The sequence below is a fragment of the Strigops habroptila genome, chromosome 2 (genome assembly GCF_004027225.2).
Source record: "Strigops habroptila isolate Jane chromosome 2, bStrHab1.2.pri, whole genome shotgun sequence".
Classification (NCBI taxonomy): Eukaryota; Metazoa; Chordata; class Aves; order Psittaciformes; family Psittacidae; genus Strigops; species Strigops habroptila.
In genome coordinates, this window is record NC_044278.2 from 120,424,330 (window position 1) to 120,440,184 (window position 15,855).

At 48.7% G+C, this 15,855-nt stretch overlaps 1 protein-coding gene across 3 annotated transcripts in view; it reads left to right on the plus strand.

Moving 5' to 3' along the window:
• The first annotated feature begins 395 nt into the window (after positions 1 to 395).
• WNT11 (Wnt family member 11) overlaps positions 396 to 15,855 on the plus strand; it is a 28,203-nt gene continuing 12,743 nt past the window's right edge. Inside the window, exons 1-4 of one of the 3 annotated variants that reach the window (XM_030477361.1) lie at positions 396 to 471; positions 4,039 to 4,263; positions 13,350 to 13,585; positions 14,318 to 14,595. In XM_030477361.1, the coding sequence (XP_030333221.1) occupies positions 4,181 to 4,263; positions 13,350 to 13,585; positions 14,318 to 14,595 (597 nt within the window). In that variant the 5' untranslated portion in view covers positions 396 to 471; positions 4,039 to 4,180. Of the gene's footprint in view, positions 472 to 775; positions 834 to 3,474; positions 3,512 to 4,038; positions 4,264 to 13,349; positions 13,586 to 14,317; positions 14,596 to 15,855 lie in introns of those variants that run through there. The other 2 variants (XM_030477360.1, XM_030477359.1) reach the window with 2 other exon arrangements.

A 15,855-nucleotide genomic window follows, 5' to 3' on the forward strand; every position in this document is an offset into this window, starting at 1 on the left:
CTTTTTATTTTCCTTTTTATTTTCTTATTTTTTAATTTTCATTTTCTCCCTTTTCCTTTTAATTTTCTCCTTTTATCCTTTTTTCCTTTCTTTTTTCTCGTTCTCCTTTTCTCTTTCTCCTTTTTCTTATTTCCTTTTCATTTTAATTTTATCTTCCTCTTTCTCTTCCTCTACCACGCAACCACCGAACCTCCATCCCCAACATTACCGTTAAAGCAAACCCCAGATCTCAACATCTGAACCTTCCACCGCTTAAAGGCAGATCAAAGAGGAGGAGGTTGTGAACCCCGAAGGCTGCGGCAGGACCCGGCGCGGCAGGACGTGTACCCGCATCCCGGGGGTGCAATGCCGGGCACTGATTTCCTCCATGCGGGACAGGAGAAGGAAATCCACCTGACGGCCCCGCGCATGAAAACTATCTTTGTCCTTTAATTGCGGAGCGCAGCAAAGCGCTGAGCGCCCTCGGGAGAGGTAACGGCGGAAAGTTTCCGGTGACCACACGAACCAGCTATTTCTGCTGCTAATCATTAACCGCTCATTAGAATAACACCCGTAGCACTTGCGGCACCGGCTCCCGGCGCCGTGGTGGGGAAGGGGGGGGTGACCGATTCCCGAAGGGGGGGATGTCTCAAGGGGGTGCCCCCGTGCGCGGAGCCCCGCGGAGCCCCGGCCCTGCCCGCGGGGGGATGCGCGGAGCGCGGAGCCCTTTGTTATGCTAATCCGGGCTGACATCACGCCGCATATCAAAGCCGAGGGGGCCGCATATAAGGCGGCTCCGCGGGCTGCCCCGTCAGAGCTGGTCCGGACCCCGCGCAGCCCCGGCACGGGTGCAGGTAAGCGGGGACCGGGAGAGGGGTACGAGCCGCTGCCGGGAGATGCGGAAGCGGGGGAGCACCCCGAAAGCACCCCGATGGAGCACCCCGAAACGCTAAAGGGGTGGCCAAGAGTAGGGCAAAGAGACTGGGGGGGTATAGGGAAGAGGGAGGCTTGGAGGCTGCAAGGGAGATGGGAGACCCAGGGGAGATGGGACACCCTGGGAGAGGGGTGCAAAGACTGCGGAGACCCAGTGGGATATAGGGAAAAGTGAATCTTGGAGGCTGCAAAGGAAAGGGGAGACCTGAAGGAATATAGGGGCAGAGGAGGTTTGGAGGCTGCAAAGGAGAGGGGAGGCCCCCGGGCGGAAGGATGCAGGGAGAGGGGAGACCTGGTGGGATGCAGGGAAATGTGGGTCTTGGAGGCTGCAAACGAAAGGGGAGACCCAGGGGGATGCAGGGAGAGAGGAGGTTTGGGGGCTGCAAGGGAGAAGGGAGACCCCCCAGGGGGATGCAAGGAAAGAGGACACCAGTGGTATGAAGGGACGGAGGAGACTCAGAAACCTGGGGCCTGGTGGGGTGCAGGAGAAAGGGAGGACCTAAGGGCTGCAAGGGAGAAGGAGACCCACAGAGTGAGAGAGACCTGAGATGGATGCGCTGCATGGGAGAGGGGAGACCCAAGGGCTGAAAAGATCCCATCTGAGGGCTGAAGTGAGAGGGGAGAGCTGGGGGCTAAAAGGGAGGGGGAAGATGGAGAAGGGTATGGGGACACCTAAAATCCAGGGGATGTGAGGGACAGGGGGGACTGGAAGGGTGTAAGGGACACCCAGGGCTTGCAATGGAGAAGGGAGATGGAAAGGGGAGACCTGGGAACTGCAAAGGAGAGGAGAGGCTGAATGAAGAGGGGAAACCTGGGAGCTGGAATCAGCTCCACCACCCCCTATTCCTTGTCCCTGCTCCCCATCTTCACTGCAGGTCATTTGGGGATGCGTTACTCCTGCGGGAGAGATGGAGGCTGGCACTGGGGTCAGGTGGATCTTTCCTTCTTGGGTGGGAAAGCTGGAAAAATGAGATGGATACTCACACATTTATATATATCTCATATTGCCTGTTCCTATCTTTGGGATCAGACTTTTGGAGGTGTTGGATGGGAGTGTTTTCAGTGTACAGGAGTGGGGCTGGCTGCAGACAGCCTTGGGTAAAGAGAAAAGAGAGCATTGAGTTAAAAACAGCTCTGGTTTTTAGGAGCCCACAGGCCACTTGCTGCTGGTTTGATCAGTGACCCAGAGCTCTCCAGAGCTGTAAACATCACGTCTGCCCCAAAGAGTCTCCCTCCCCTCCCCTTGCAAATTCCTCTTGCAAACATAACGTGAGTGGAAAAAGGCATTATTACCTCCCCAAATAACACGGGTGAGATTGCAGGCCAAGCTTGCAGCTCTTGGGGTGGGTATAACAGGGTAGATTACTTCTATTCCTCCCTGGGAGTTGAAAAAACTCCCCAAAGTGTGTTTTCTTTAAGGTAGGGGACAAAGCAGAGGGTGATATTGTCTGGTCAGGGTTAGCAAGAGGGTTTTAGACCATCTGAGACATTTTACACCCGACTCTTGTGTTGTTCAGCAATTCACCGGCGGGAGATAAGGGGTCTGAAATATCTAAATGGACACTAAAAGGCATGGGCAGGATTAAGGGCTGAAGGTTTCCAGTGTGCTCGTGGAGGGGTGGGAAGAAAAGAGCTTCCAGAGATTAAGAGATATAGAAATACCCTGAAACAAGGAGTATGCCTGGATGCTTGTGGGAGCACTGCCTTCAAGGGACACATTGAGCCCAAATCCAGGCAGGCATTAAGGAAAAACAACCCACAGTGATGAAATCCCTTGTAGTCAGTTGGAGTTTTGTGTCGGACTTCAAGGGAACAGGCAATTCGCCCCTAGAGGTTATTAAAATCCTTTGTAATAACAGCACTTCTCTAGTAACCCTTTATACCATGCGCTGGGATTGGGGTAGCCAAAAACCAGCCTGAATGGAAAAATACACTGCAGAGGGCAGAGAAAACACCCCAAAATATGTCTTCCTCCCAATCCAATTGCTCTCCCAAATGGGGATATTGGGGCAGAAAGCTACAGATGGGACAAACCCCAAGCTGGTGGTCATGTGGGACGTGCTTTTCCCAGGGTAAGGGGTTTGCTGAAGTGATGCTGACTGCTCCAGCCATTCCCAGTCCCATCCCAAACCCCTTTAAGGGAGCAATGAGGGGGGATGGCAGCATGCTGTGAGACTCCCGAGGTGCAATGTGGCAGGCAGGTTTTTCTGTTTATTTTATTATTGGCTTTCTGGTGGGCTGGGAAACCACCGCAAAGACCACAAAAAGCAGCCCGGAGCGGTGTCTGAAGTGAATAAGTGAAGGGAAACCCATTTACTGCTATTAATACCACTGCTAAAATAAGCAAGCAGTGCCCTGGAGACACAGAGGAACCCCTCTAAGAATTTAAGTCCTGCACCTGGCTTGTTTGTATGTTTGGGCTGAAGAAGAGAACAACAACAATAAAAGGTGGGGGGGGGGGGGATCCTTGAGAGCTTTTGTCTCCTCCTGGCTGCTCCCCAGAGACAGAAACGTGATTTCATGTTTACGGAGTTGCAGCCTTTTCCGTGAGCTCCAGGTGCCCGAGGACTTGGAAGAAGTGAGAGGCAGAGTTAATGAGGTGAGAAGGAAAGCAGAAGGGAAAGAGCAAAACACATTTTGTTGTAACAGATCAGACCGAAACATCTGCAGGGCACGGGCACCTGCGTGGAGTTGGGAAATGCTGCTTTCATCATTTGTCTTCTCTGCAGAAAAAAGAGGGAGGAAAAAAGAGAGAAATCTGGAGAGATGAATTTGGGCTCATTTAAAGATTTATCTTCTTTTTTTTTTTCTTACACAAACCTTTTGGAGAGAGGGGGGAATAGAAAAGTCGAAGCAGCGAATGAAGTCTTGCCATGTGCAGGGTTAAATGGAAACACACAATCAGACCATAACTCAGGGTGTAATTCAAGCCATACGGTTTGTCTGTCTGTTGACTCGGAAGGTTGTATCAAGGCTTGGTGAGGGAGGGGACTGAGAGGGGATAATCCAAACTTTTCGTGATTCATAAACCACTCCTTTGCAATTTGGATAATAGATCTCTCTCTCGCGACGGCTCGCTCAGCTTCAGAGCTAACCGTAGCTCGTGCTCTTTCTCTCTCCTTTCAGGTTGTTCAATCTCCAAGGACGAGCAACACCCAAACTGAAGGGAAATACGTTGTGCAGAAAATTAGGAAGACTCCTTTTTGTATTATTCTTTTTTTCTTTGGAGAAGCTGATTTCCTTCATCAAGTGGGAGACGGTGGAGAAAATGAAGCCGAGTCCGCAATTTTTCTTAGCTGGTTTTCTGTCTTTGATTCTGCAGACGGGGCTTTGCTATGGGATAAAATGGATGTAAGTACCTGCCTATCTCTCTCTGCATTTTTAAAGCCTTTGTAGGCACTGCTGGTCTCTTACCCAGTTTTTGCAACTGCTATTTGAGGCACGCTGTGAAGCTGTTTAAAGAGCAGCAAGCGCTGCGTCTCTCCAGGCATTCATTGATTTCAAGTGTGTGTGTACTAGGGGCTTGTGCTAACAATACGTCTCCATCTTCTTTCCAAAATATGCATGATTTAGGCTCTCTTTTTATCTTCTCCGCATTGATACCCAAGGAAAAGCACACACTTGAGCGCTCACATGAGCCACTTAATGAAGTTTCTAACGTTAGCTCCTACCACGCTGGGAAACTCCCACCGGGACCGCTGGTCGTGCTGAGTAGGAGATGAGAGCAGTAGGGACGGCTGCTAAGATAATGCCGCCAATCTCCAACCACATGGGATGCTTGACAGATAACATGGTTTTTTTTGTGGACCTTTTAACCTTTGGATTTCATGAAGGGTGTTAAAAATGAGGCGGGGGGGGGAGGAAGGAGGGTGAAGAAATACCAGGGAGTGTGTTCAAGTCTGGATTGAGTTTCCTTGGAGGTAGTGTCACTGCAAACAAAGTGAAAACATCACTATCTCATTTCTTTGCTTAAGCAAGCAATCAATTAGTTGCTTACTGCAAAATAAACAAACAAGCCCCTCCAGCACCCATCTGGTTTCATGTCCTCAATGAGTGATCTGTCTTTTCTACTCGGGTTTGAAGCTGTGCACAGAATAAATAAGGGGATGTGGGCTAGCTTCAAATGAGCATCTTCCGTAGAAGAAAAATTACGATTAAATGCAATGCCAGGAAGAGTCTGTTGTGTAGAGTATAGTGTGTCGAGGTGAGGATCTTTGGGTTAGGTGGGGAAACTGGGATGAGAAGTTCCTGATTTGTTCTGCTTCTGCCACAAACCCTGTGCTACCTCTAATTCCCATTCCACTCTCCCAGTCATTGTCATTTGAGGCTCTCCTGGAATCACCTTTTATAAAGGCTCTCTTGAATTTGGATATCTGCAGATTAAGATGTCTTGTTTGAGCCAGTGTTTTCACTGCCCTGCATGCAGTCAGGGGAGAAAGGGAATTCTAGGTGGCAATTCACCCTCTCCAAAGAGAGACATCCAACACAAGTGTCAGGAGATCTCCTTTGGAGATGCAGGGACTGCAGGGAGCTGCTTGAGACCACAATTATATGTGTAAAGAGAAGCAGAGTGAATCACTCTGTAGAGTGCTGAGCAAATGCACATGGTCAGGTGGGAGGAATAGTCAGCCTGCTTTAGGGCGTCTTTCACTTGCTGTCTCCAGACTCAGAACCACATTGAAAGTAGAGGAGAGTCAGGATCTGATTTGCTCTTCACTGTCTTAGCTTTACACCTTGTAGCAGTGACCACAGCTAAATTACACAGCCCAGCTATTGCTTTCTGCCAGCTTCCTTGAGTATTTAGGCTCTCAGCTCTGCATATATATGATATATATGTGCAGCACCTTGCACAGGACGGGCATCTCCTCTCTACAGAACATTTAGCACCATGCCCATAAGCTGGCAGAGCGTGGACTCACTCAGAACCGTTATTTCTATGCAGCACAGAAATCAAGCTGGTTTGTGGCACCCTGATTCAGCAGGGCGCATATGTACAGACCCATAAGTGAGTGGAAGGGTTCTCTCAAATACTTGGCGTTAGAGTCCCGCATAAGCAAGGTGCTAAATCCTGAGCAAAGGGCCTGGGTTTCCCCAAAGGGCAGGGGCGAGATGAGCTTCAGAGGGAACCTGATAGTGTGGTGACAAGTCATAGATATAGACATGACAAAAGGCTGGAAGGCAGCGCAAGGTCCCCATTACTTTGTTGGCAAAAGCAGCTTTTTGGCTGGTAAGTGGTTAAGCTGCAAGAGTTGCTTTTGGGGATGGGGTGTGGGGAGAAGCAGTTGGAGGAAAGACGCTGCAGTTGCCGCTCCTCCCCTTCCCAGCAGACGTATCCCCCCCTATCGCAGAGCTAGTGGGGAAGATGAAAGCCAGGATTAAAGTGGCATTTGAAGCACGAACTGCATCCAAATGTGCTCCCCTCACACCTGTTTAAAGCCTGGTGAGGACCTGCACTCCCTGTCCCAGGGCACTTCACCACTGGGATGCTGCCAGTTGGGATTTCACAAAATTATGGGGTTTTTTGTTTTCATTTGCTGTTTCTCCTCCTTTGCCCACCCTTGTTTCTCTATGGAAACAGGCTGATTTTCCCGTCCTCCCCATCCCTCTTTTCCCAGTGGTGCTGTTACCACGGGGGCTAGAGGACCATCCTTGAAAACCCCATGTGTAAACTCTTATGGAACAGAGATTGGTGCTACTGAATACCAAGTAATACCTCAGAGCTGCAATCACAGCCCCGGACTCACATGCTGGGTGCTGCACAATCAAACCCTGCCCCTTCTAGTGCTTGTGGATGGAGAAGGGTGGGGGGGGGAAAGGGACGGGATGAAGAGGGAGGAAAGTGCTGTGAGATGTTTTTGGTCATGGGCTTGTCTCAGCGGTCTGCCTGCTGCAATATTGTTGTAGGCACGGTGCCAGAGGCGAGCTTCAAAGATGATTTGGGAGGGGAGGGGGAAGATAAGGAGGTGGGTTTTGCCAGCCTAGGGAAGAGGGAGTGACTGATACGAGAGGCGATAGGAAATTCAATTTTGATGTAGGGTGTGATGTAATTGCAGAAGGAAGGGGAGAAGAAAAACACTCTTTTCAGCTGTTTAGGGCTTCCCTGTAACACAAATATCCCCTGAAAATTAGTAGAAGCAGGGAGAAGGTAAAAGGGAGCTACTTGTTTTATTTTAGTTGGCTTAGTTTTATGAGTTCTATGGTCCAGATCCCCATGGTTGTAAATCAGCACCATGCCCTTCCCTGCCACAGATGCACCGCTGAGCATCCAGCGTGGTGCATGGATGATCAGCAGCTCATAAACCTGCTCTTGCTTCTGGAGAAACTGCATTTTAGCCTCTTCCATCTGAAATCCAGGGAACTAATGGAGTATGGACAGATTTTTGCAGGATCAGGGCTATTATGGAGAGGCAGCCTTTCCATTCAATGCATATAAGACTCTGAGTCTTATTTTTGCACGCTGCATTTTGCAACCACTTTCCCATCCTAGAGCAGGGTTTTGTTGCATCACTTTGTGGTCCTCAGTGCTTGTTTTGCGTCACAGGAGCTGGGGAGGTGAGGCAGCCATCGGTTTGAATGGGAGATATCTTAGTGCCAATGCCTGTAGGAACTCTCGTTACCCTACCCACCTCCTTTTGCACCCCCTTTAGCTTTCCTGGGGGGGCTTGTGTTTGGCCAAGCAGGCTGCTGGAGCAACATTTTTAGGTAGAGCTGAAAAATAGATGAGCACTAGAGGGAGCTGCAGCCAGATGTGCATGCCACAGGTCTGCAGATGTTGGGATGTCCAGGCACCAAGTAGTTTTTGAGACATTTCTGTCTCCCTGGGGGTTGACATCTCCTCTGTCCAGGACACAGGTTGGACTGTCCCTCTGTATTAAGCGTCACTCACCTTCAATTTAATAGTGGTTGTAAAGAAGCCAGATGCAGCAAGTGGTTGGGGTTTTTTACTGCGCGGCTTTCAGGATCAGCCCATGACAGTAAGTGGTGGCATTAGGAACCCCATCATTTATACATGGAGCTTGATCACTTTGAGAGAAACCCCTGTTGTGGTGGCCTGGACATGCCCCATGCCCTCTGCAGCCATCTCAGCTTTGCTGCACATGGTTAAATCACAGCCCTTCAGGAGCAAAAGGTGGCTTGGCCATGCTCTTTGGTGAACCCAGGATGTCTCCCAGCTCACCAGCCTCTCTGCAGCCAGCAGAAAGCAAGGGGTGGGGGGGAATGGAAAGGGTTTGTGCTTCCCGGCAGCATCTGCTTCTCTCCTTTAACCAGAGAAGGGGGGAGCTGGGACATGGGGGCACGGGCGCCTGCGAGGAGACCGTCTGCCTGGCAAAGGGGCTGCTAGATGAGCTGCTGTGAAAGGACTGCAGGACGGGGAGCAGGCTGAGAGTGAGGGAAAGGGGGGGGACAACGGCTTTGAAGTTTGCTCTTCGCTCAGGAAAACTTGACAAAGCTCCATGGCCTTCCTCAGCGCTCAGGGAGCCAATGCGCCGCTGGCATCCACTTCAGTCGAGCTTGGGTGGAAGTCAACAGCCCTGTGCCCACTGCTGCCAATGCTGGATTTAGCACCGTGTCTGAAAGCAGCTCTTATTTTAAGCTTTTACTTCAGGGTTGGTTCCCCCCCTCCTCCTCCTCCTCTTCTGTCTGTCTTATTTCTTTTTTTTCTCTTTTTTTCTATATAAATCTTGCTTCTCTATTTAAAAAGTCTTTACAGAAACAGTGGGATGCGGTGGCTTTTCCAGCTTGTTGGTCCCCAGACCAGGACTGATGCAGGGCAACGTAGAAGGGATATGGGCTGCCTCTTCCAGGAACTTAGACAAGGCTATTGTAACAGTTCTGCAAGGCTTTTCCAGTTGAAAACCCGGGAAAATGAGGCTCCTGCAGATTAAAACTCCTCAATGAGATTGAAGGTAGAGAAACCGCAAACCAAATCTCTTCTTCTCTTCATTAAAATTTACTGCACACTTCACTGTTCATAAATTGCTTAAATCTTTCTTTTTCCACCCAAATCTCTGCAAGGTTAAGCTGTTCAAGAATAGGCATAAAAAAGAGAGTGCCTTTGCAGAAAACAAGGTGGACAATTTGGAGCAGAAGTTCATGGTTTCACTAACAGTCCCTCTGTGAGTCCTTCTTGGGTCACATCACACAAGGGAGGAAGGTGAGATGCCCTCCAGAGAGAGCCCACATCAGAAAGAGAGGAGGTTCTTCCACCCTTCAAGGGTGTTTTAAAGCACTTCAGTGCTTCACTGCTCAACTCAAGGAGCTTTTCCTCCCTTTGGCTTGACCAGGAGCAGTGTCCTGCTCACAGTCATCCTTGTAAACCGAATAATGTATGGCTTTCACTGATGTCTGCTCAGATCTGAAGGTTCTTATCCCAAGATGCTGCTGCTATGAATAGTCTCCTCAAAGAGCCCAGATCTGCAGGAATGGGCCCATACCTCTCAAAGGACCTAACAGTGTGGAGCATTCATGTCTTGGAATGAATTTATTAACTGCCTGAGATAATTAAAAGAGTAAATGAAAGTCATGATCCACCCATGCATCATGTTTCCTCTGTAATTACATTTATGGTTTTCTGTCAGTACCCATAACTTCAGCTGAAAGCCCTGCTATGCTATGTATAAAGCAGGAGATGTTTGGTTTGGGGCCTGTTTATTTAAAGGGATGAGTCAAATATGTATGTATAAAAAAAAGCCAAACACCCCTCAGCTGTCCTCAGCTTTCTGGAGAATGAAAGATGGGGCATTAGTAAGAGGAATCAGTGAAAAACAGTGAAAAAAAACCACTTTTGCAGCAGGCAAAAGTGTGAGTCCAGATAAAGGTGTTCATCAGGTTTTTCCCCACCATATTGAGGACTAAAAGCTGTTCTGCAAGCTATGCCTTTGAGGGCTGCTTTATTCAAGCTGGTTGTGCCCCTTTGGCTCCAGTTCCCCTCCCAGTGCTGATGCTCAATGGAGACTGGGTATAGACAGGATAGGAACCCACCACCAAATCCCACCATGCATGAGATTCTTCTGGGAGAAGATTATTTCCTTTCCACTGGCCCACAAATGGATTTTGTTCCCCAACAATATCCTTTGCAGGCAGTGGGCATCCCTCTCTGGTGATGCCAGAATGTGGGGAACAGGGAGGGTTGGTGCCTTTCCATGGGGAGGGTTTGGACCAACAGTGGCTGGAGAAGACACTTTTGAGTGCAGGACAGAGACTGAGTAAACCTGTGTTGTCAGGGCATGGACTAGATGACCTAATAGGCCTCTCACATTCCTGATCTGTGATTTATTGATGCACTTTTCGGTCTCGGCAAGCAACTCCAGTAACTGTGAGTTTTCTTTTCCATCTCCATTACCCTTTACTTTTTCCTCTCAGCGCTTGGAGATGTTTCCAATTATAGGTTCTCACAAGCAAAAGCATGAAGTTCAGGCCTGGGAGATGTTCAGGAAACACCTTTCTGCATCTTGGATCTTTATTCTTGGTGGGTTCCCTGGAGCTCAGTTAATTCAAAGGGAAAAGGCCACTGCTGCCACTTAGCGAGTTCTCCTCAACAGGGCCATGGTCCTTCCCCTCTTTACTGTCTGGCAGATATTTTTCCCTCTTCCATAAAGCAAATTTCTTTCTTGTTGCATTAGGTATCTGCTTCTGCAATGGTGACCATTTCAGGCCATCTGTAATAACATGATCTCGTTGTATCATCCCCCCCCTTTTTCCACAATGGGGATGAGTTTCAGCCTGGATTCAGCTCTCATCCAAACCTGTTGGTGGTTATTTCTGCTGCTTCTGACTTGTCTGTAATGGTGAGATGCAGGTGCCTCAATGTAGGCTTCCAGGTCCCTTAAAGATGATGAAGGCATCCATACAGGACTAGAAAACATGATGCAGGACCTAGGGGAAACATCCCAAGGCTTCTAAAGCATCACTTGGCACCTCTGATTAGAAAACTGAGCTGGTGCTCCATAGTGCAGCATCTCTCAGAGCATTCCTTGTTTGCCTGAAGCTCAGAATGTGAAGCGCTCTCATTTTTCTGCCTCATCCTGCCTGCTTATTTTGCTGCTGGGACACACTGTGCTGGAGTATTTATCATTTTAACTCAATTAGTGATGAGCTGCTTTGGCCTCCTGCCTGATTTGTGTTTCAGCCCATTCCTGAGAGTTGCTGATAGGCTTTCTGGGATAAGTTTTCACAGGTTGCTGGTGCCAAGTGCTAGGGGTTGGACACATCTCACCCAGCTCTGTGTTTATACAGTCCAGATGTCTGCATCCGAGCTCGGTGCCTGGGTTCCCTCTATAGTGCAGAAATGAGCAATTCTAGGGCATGACGTTATCCTACTGTAGATCTCCAAAGCACATCAGGCTAATTGCTCCCTAGATATGGCTTTTTCTTTCCATGGGCTGAAGGAGGACCCTGAAGGACTACCATGAGGTCCACACTGTAGACATTTGAAGCCAGGTGACATTTACACTGTCTATAGACTCATGCCTCTATCTTCAAGGACATGATGTATCTGACATACCTGAGCACCCAGACTATCACCAACAGGTTTCATCACCACCAGCTCAGATCCAGCACTGGTTCACATCTAAGGCAGGATGAGTTGCCTTCTGGAGGTGTCCCTCTCCAAACAGGGAGCGTTGCATGGGCAACAGTTTGCAAGGGACTGAGATGAACTACAGGGCAACTAAATACTCCACTTTTCCCTCCCCCTTGAAACTCACTGCCCAAAACTTCTGTTTGCTGTACATTTAATGGACCTCTTTAAATATATGTATGATGTATATATTTGCATAGCTAGCAGAGTGGTGGTTTCCCTTCCAAGTTTGTACCTGATGATCTAGTGTCAGGAATGCCAAACTCCAGCCGCCTGGGAATTTGTCAGTGCAGACCTAGTCAGCCCTTGCAAGGATCATAGCTTTTCCCAGCTGGAATAGTGGTTGGGGTTAGCAGTTATGTGCAGCCCAGAGAGAGCTCCAACATACACAGCAGCTGTGGGAGCCAACCTTAAGGGAGCTGGTGGAACATAGATGTGTTTTCCTGAAAACCAGAGATCAGAGCTAATATCCACGATCTTGGTTAGGGCTCAATTTTAGCTCCGTTTCCATCTCATTTAACTTCTGAAGGATGTGGATGTTACAGTAATAAAGTGAAATGCACCCAGAAATGTGTCTGCTAATAAGCCAAACTAACCAAGATGGCTTAGGATGAAACTGAAAGGCAATGCATTTAACAAGGAGAGAAGGAAATATGTGTTAAGGCAGTTGTGTTGCCAGGATCAGATGCCAGTTACTGATGCAGCCAGCTAGAAAGTTGTTTTATGGGAACGAATAACATTTATGACTACCCTAAGCAGGTCATAAAGATACAAAGAGAGTTACACACCAGGCTTCTGCTGCTCGCTGTGGGTGCCTGGGGGAGAAGAGCACAAGCAGTAAATGCTCCATCCCTGGCAGTGTTCAAGGCCAGGTTGGACAGAGCCTTGGGCGACATGGTCTAGGGTGAGGTGTCCCTACCCATGGCAGGGGATTGGAACTAGATAATCCTAAATCATCCTAACCTAAACCATTCTGTGATTCTATGATGCTATGCATGACAGCATTTGCTTTTTTCTTTTTTGCTTAGAAACGTTGGCAATTACACACTAGAAGAACCAGTGGGGTCTTTGGGGTGTTGTTGGTTTCTTCCTTGGTGCTAGTGGATCCCTTCTTAGTTTTGGCCATGGTGCTTTCTCTGCACATACTCTCATTGTGCTTCTGCACTACATTTTTGGAGCCTACAGAAACAGACTTATCTACATGCAACAGTGATGGATTTGGTGGAGGTCCTTGGCGTTAGCTCTAAGGGAAAACATCTGTTTTGCAAACGTGGTGGCTTTTCCCTGGGCCTTGCGGGGGATTTTCTCCATAATTAATTACATGACATTTAGCATAATCCTTAGAGAGTGTGTGAGACAAATGCTGAATGCAAAACACTGATAACACCAACTTCACTTTCCCTCCCCTCTCCGAATACCACAGTCTTAGAAGATCCAGCTTTCTGTTATCGTGGAAATGATGGGTCATTTTTCACTCTGTTGGGAGGTCCATCCTCTTTATTCTTCAGCAAAAACCCTTCCCATAAGGATTTACACGTTCAATCAACTTGGCATATGCCCCAGAAGCTTTGTCCAGGCTCTGCTAGATGATGGAGAGAAATGTGCACTTCTAGAGGATGTTTCTTCCCACCTACCTTAAACACCTACTTTAGATGAGAGAAGTCACTCTTCCTAGGTGCCTATCTTTCTCATCAGCTTAAACTAAGCACCTATTTACAGGTAGCTAAAATGAAGTCAGACTAACATAGGCCAAAGCATTCACTGGACTGAAGGTGATGGAGAAATTCATATTGACCTGAAGATTAACTGGGGTTTTTTGCAGGTTTTAATGTCTTTTTGCATGTGCTTGTCTCCTCAGAGCTCTGTCCAAGACCCCTTCGGCTCTGGCCCTGAATCAAACCCAGCACTGCAAGCAGCTCGAAGGCTTGGTGGTTTCCCAGGTACAACTGTGCCGCAGCAACCTGGAGCTAATGCAGACCATCATCCAGGCGGCACGGGAAGTGATAAAGACCTGCCGTAAAACCTTCTCAGACATGAGGTGGAACTGTTCTTCCATTGAGCTGGCTCCTAACTACCTGCTGGACTTAGAGAGAGGTAAACAGCACTGCTGTCAGCCAGGGACATGAGTGAGTAGAGTCAGCCAGTGTGTGTGTGTATGTGTGCTGGGGCTGGGAAGGGTCTTGCTACCAGGGAGATGTTGAGGGACTATGTAGCCTAGTTGTTCTGTTCTTTGAGACCATGTTTATCCTTATGGTGCCAGTCATGGCCAGGTTGTCTTTAGTCCAAACTTGGTCTTCCACAAAGCATGCCACTAACTTGGTCTGCTCATCTCATTAGGAGTCATGGTGCACTTGCTCACAGCCATGGAGCTGCTGTTCACGGCATGCAGGCTTGTCAAGCAGCACATGCTATGTGTGAGGCTGCATTCAGCTTTCATGGGTCAGAGCATCCTTGCACACTCGTGCTGCAGCTTTGTGGCCTCCCACCACCTTCCCCAGCTCTGTGCATGCCAGCTCCATGACCTGCTGGCAAGCAGCATCCAGCCCAGGAGCAAAAGGAGGCAGGATAGTGCACGGAGGGGCTTATTCATGTGCTCTAAGAGCAGGTCACACCATGATGGACAAGTTGTATAAGTCCATGTGCCTCCTTGGCTTGCTTGGATGTTGTCTGGTGTTGAAGATGTGCTCCAAGCTGATGATGCCATGGGAGGGCTCAGCTGCAGTGACTTGGTGTGTTTATTGCTTTGTGGGGCACAGATTGTGTGGACCTCTTGTTGGAGGACTTCTAGCTGTCCCAGGAGGCTGAGCTTGTTCTTGTCTATTCCAGGCACAAGGGAGTCAGCATTTGTGTATGCCCTTTCTGCTGCTGCCATCAGCCACACCATTGCCAGAGCCTGCACCACCGGGGACCTCCCTGGCTGTTCCTGTGGTCCCATCCCAGGTGAGACACCTGGACCTGGGTATCGATGGGGAGGATGTGCAGACAACCTCAACTATGGTCTTATCATGGGGTCCAAATTTTCAGATGCTCCCATGAAGATGAAAAAATCAGGATCACAAGCCAATAAACTGATGCATCTGCACAACAGTGAAGTAGGGAGACAGGTAACAAATCCACGAGAGTTATTGTAATTGTACAATCATCTGTAGTGGTCGGTTGCTCTGTGAGGTTCAGTGTCTCTATCAGCTAGCAAAAGGAGCAGGTTTATCCCACATTGCTCTGAACTCCTTTGGCCTGCTGAAGACTATATGACTCACATTGGGACTCAGGAGGTCCTGAATGCTATTATCAGCCCTCTAATATATAACTATGGGTGGGACGTCTCATTGCCACCCTCTCCACAGCCAAGGATGGCTCTGGCTTGCTTATACCCCAGGAGGTGTGATGGGGATGGGTCCCATTGTGCTCTGCCAAGGGCGTTGCACAGGCAAAGTGCTGTGTAAGCATGGAGAATTATCATCTGCCAGATGCATCCAGCAGCAGCTGCCTCCCTCCCAGCCATCCCCTGCAGCCAGGAGGGATGAGTCTTCCTTTCCAAACTGCTTTGCTAGTGATTATTCCCATATCTGGCAGAAGCTGCTTATAACAGCTTGCATCCAGCGGAGGGATAATGCTTACCATGTGCAGTGCTTGGTGCAAATCCCTATCTCAGCCCTCCACAAAGCGGAGAAATGGGTGGGGGGCTGTAAAGCTGAGCCGTGCACCCATCTCTGGGGATGCAGTGGTTCCTTAGGCTGGTCCTACCACAGAGCGTGGACCTTTCCAGGGCACTGGAGAGGATAAACCTTGGAGCATGTTAAGCTCATTGGCAGCTTCCTGTGTAGCTACAAGCTGAACTCACCTTTGCAGAGCACAACCGTGCCAAACCTGCCTCCTCTGGGTGTTTTATTCTACCATTCCCACTCTATCTGATTTTATATTTTCATAATGTATTGAGGTTTTGTTTTAATTTCAATGGGAAAATCTTTGCTTGGGATGTAGTGTTGCCATGGCTGGTGGATTCAGCCCTTCTTAGCAGTGTCCCACAGAAATTAAAGTAGTGCAGAATCAAAGTAAAAGGCTCTTCTGGCCCCATAGCCAGCAGAAAGGCAGGGTGAGGATGCCCTGAATTCATCAGAGCCTTGACATCTTTTGCCCGAAGAGCTGCTGGGGGCAGAAATGGGTGTTAATTGTCTGTTTAATGGATTGCTTTGATTTTCAGCTGCTTAGGAATTTAGAGGTGGGAAATGCAGCCCTATGTAGATATCTGATCAAAATTCAAAGTGCTCTTCTGTCTGCTGGCTGCAAAAGTACCTTGTTGAAAGTAGTATTGGGATAACCCTAACTATTCTATGATTCTATGATAGTGATCATCAAGGAGTTGT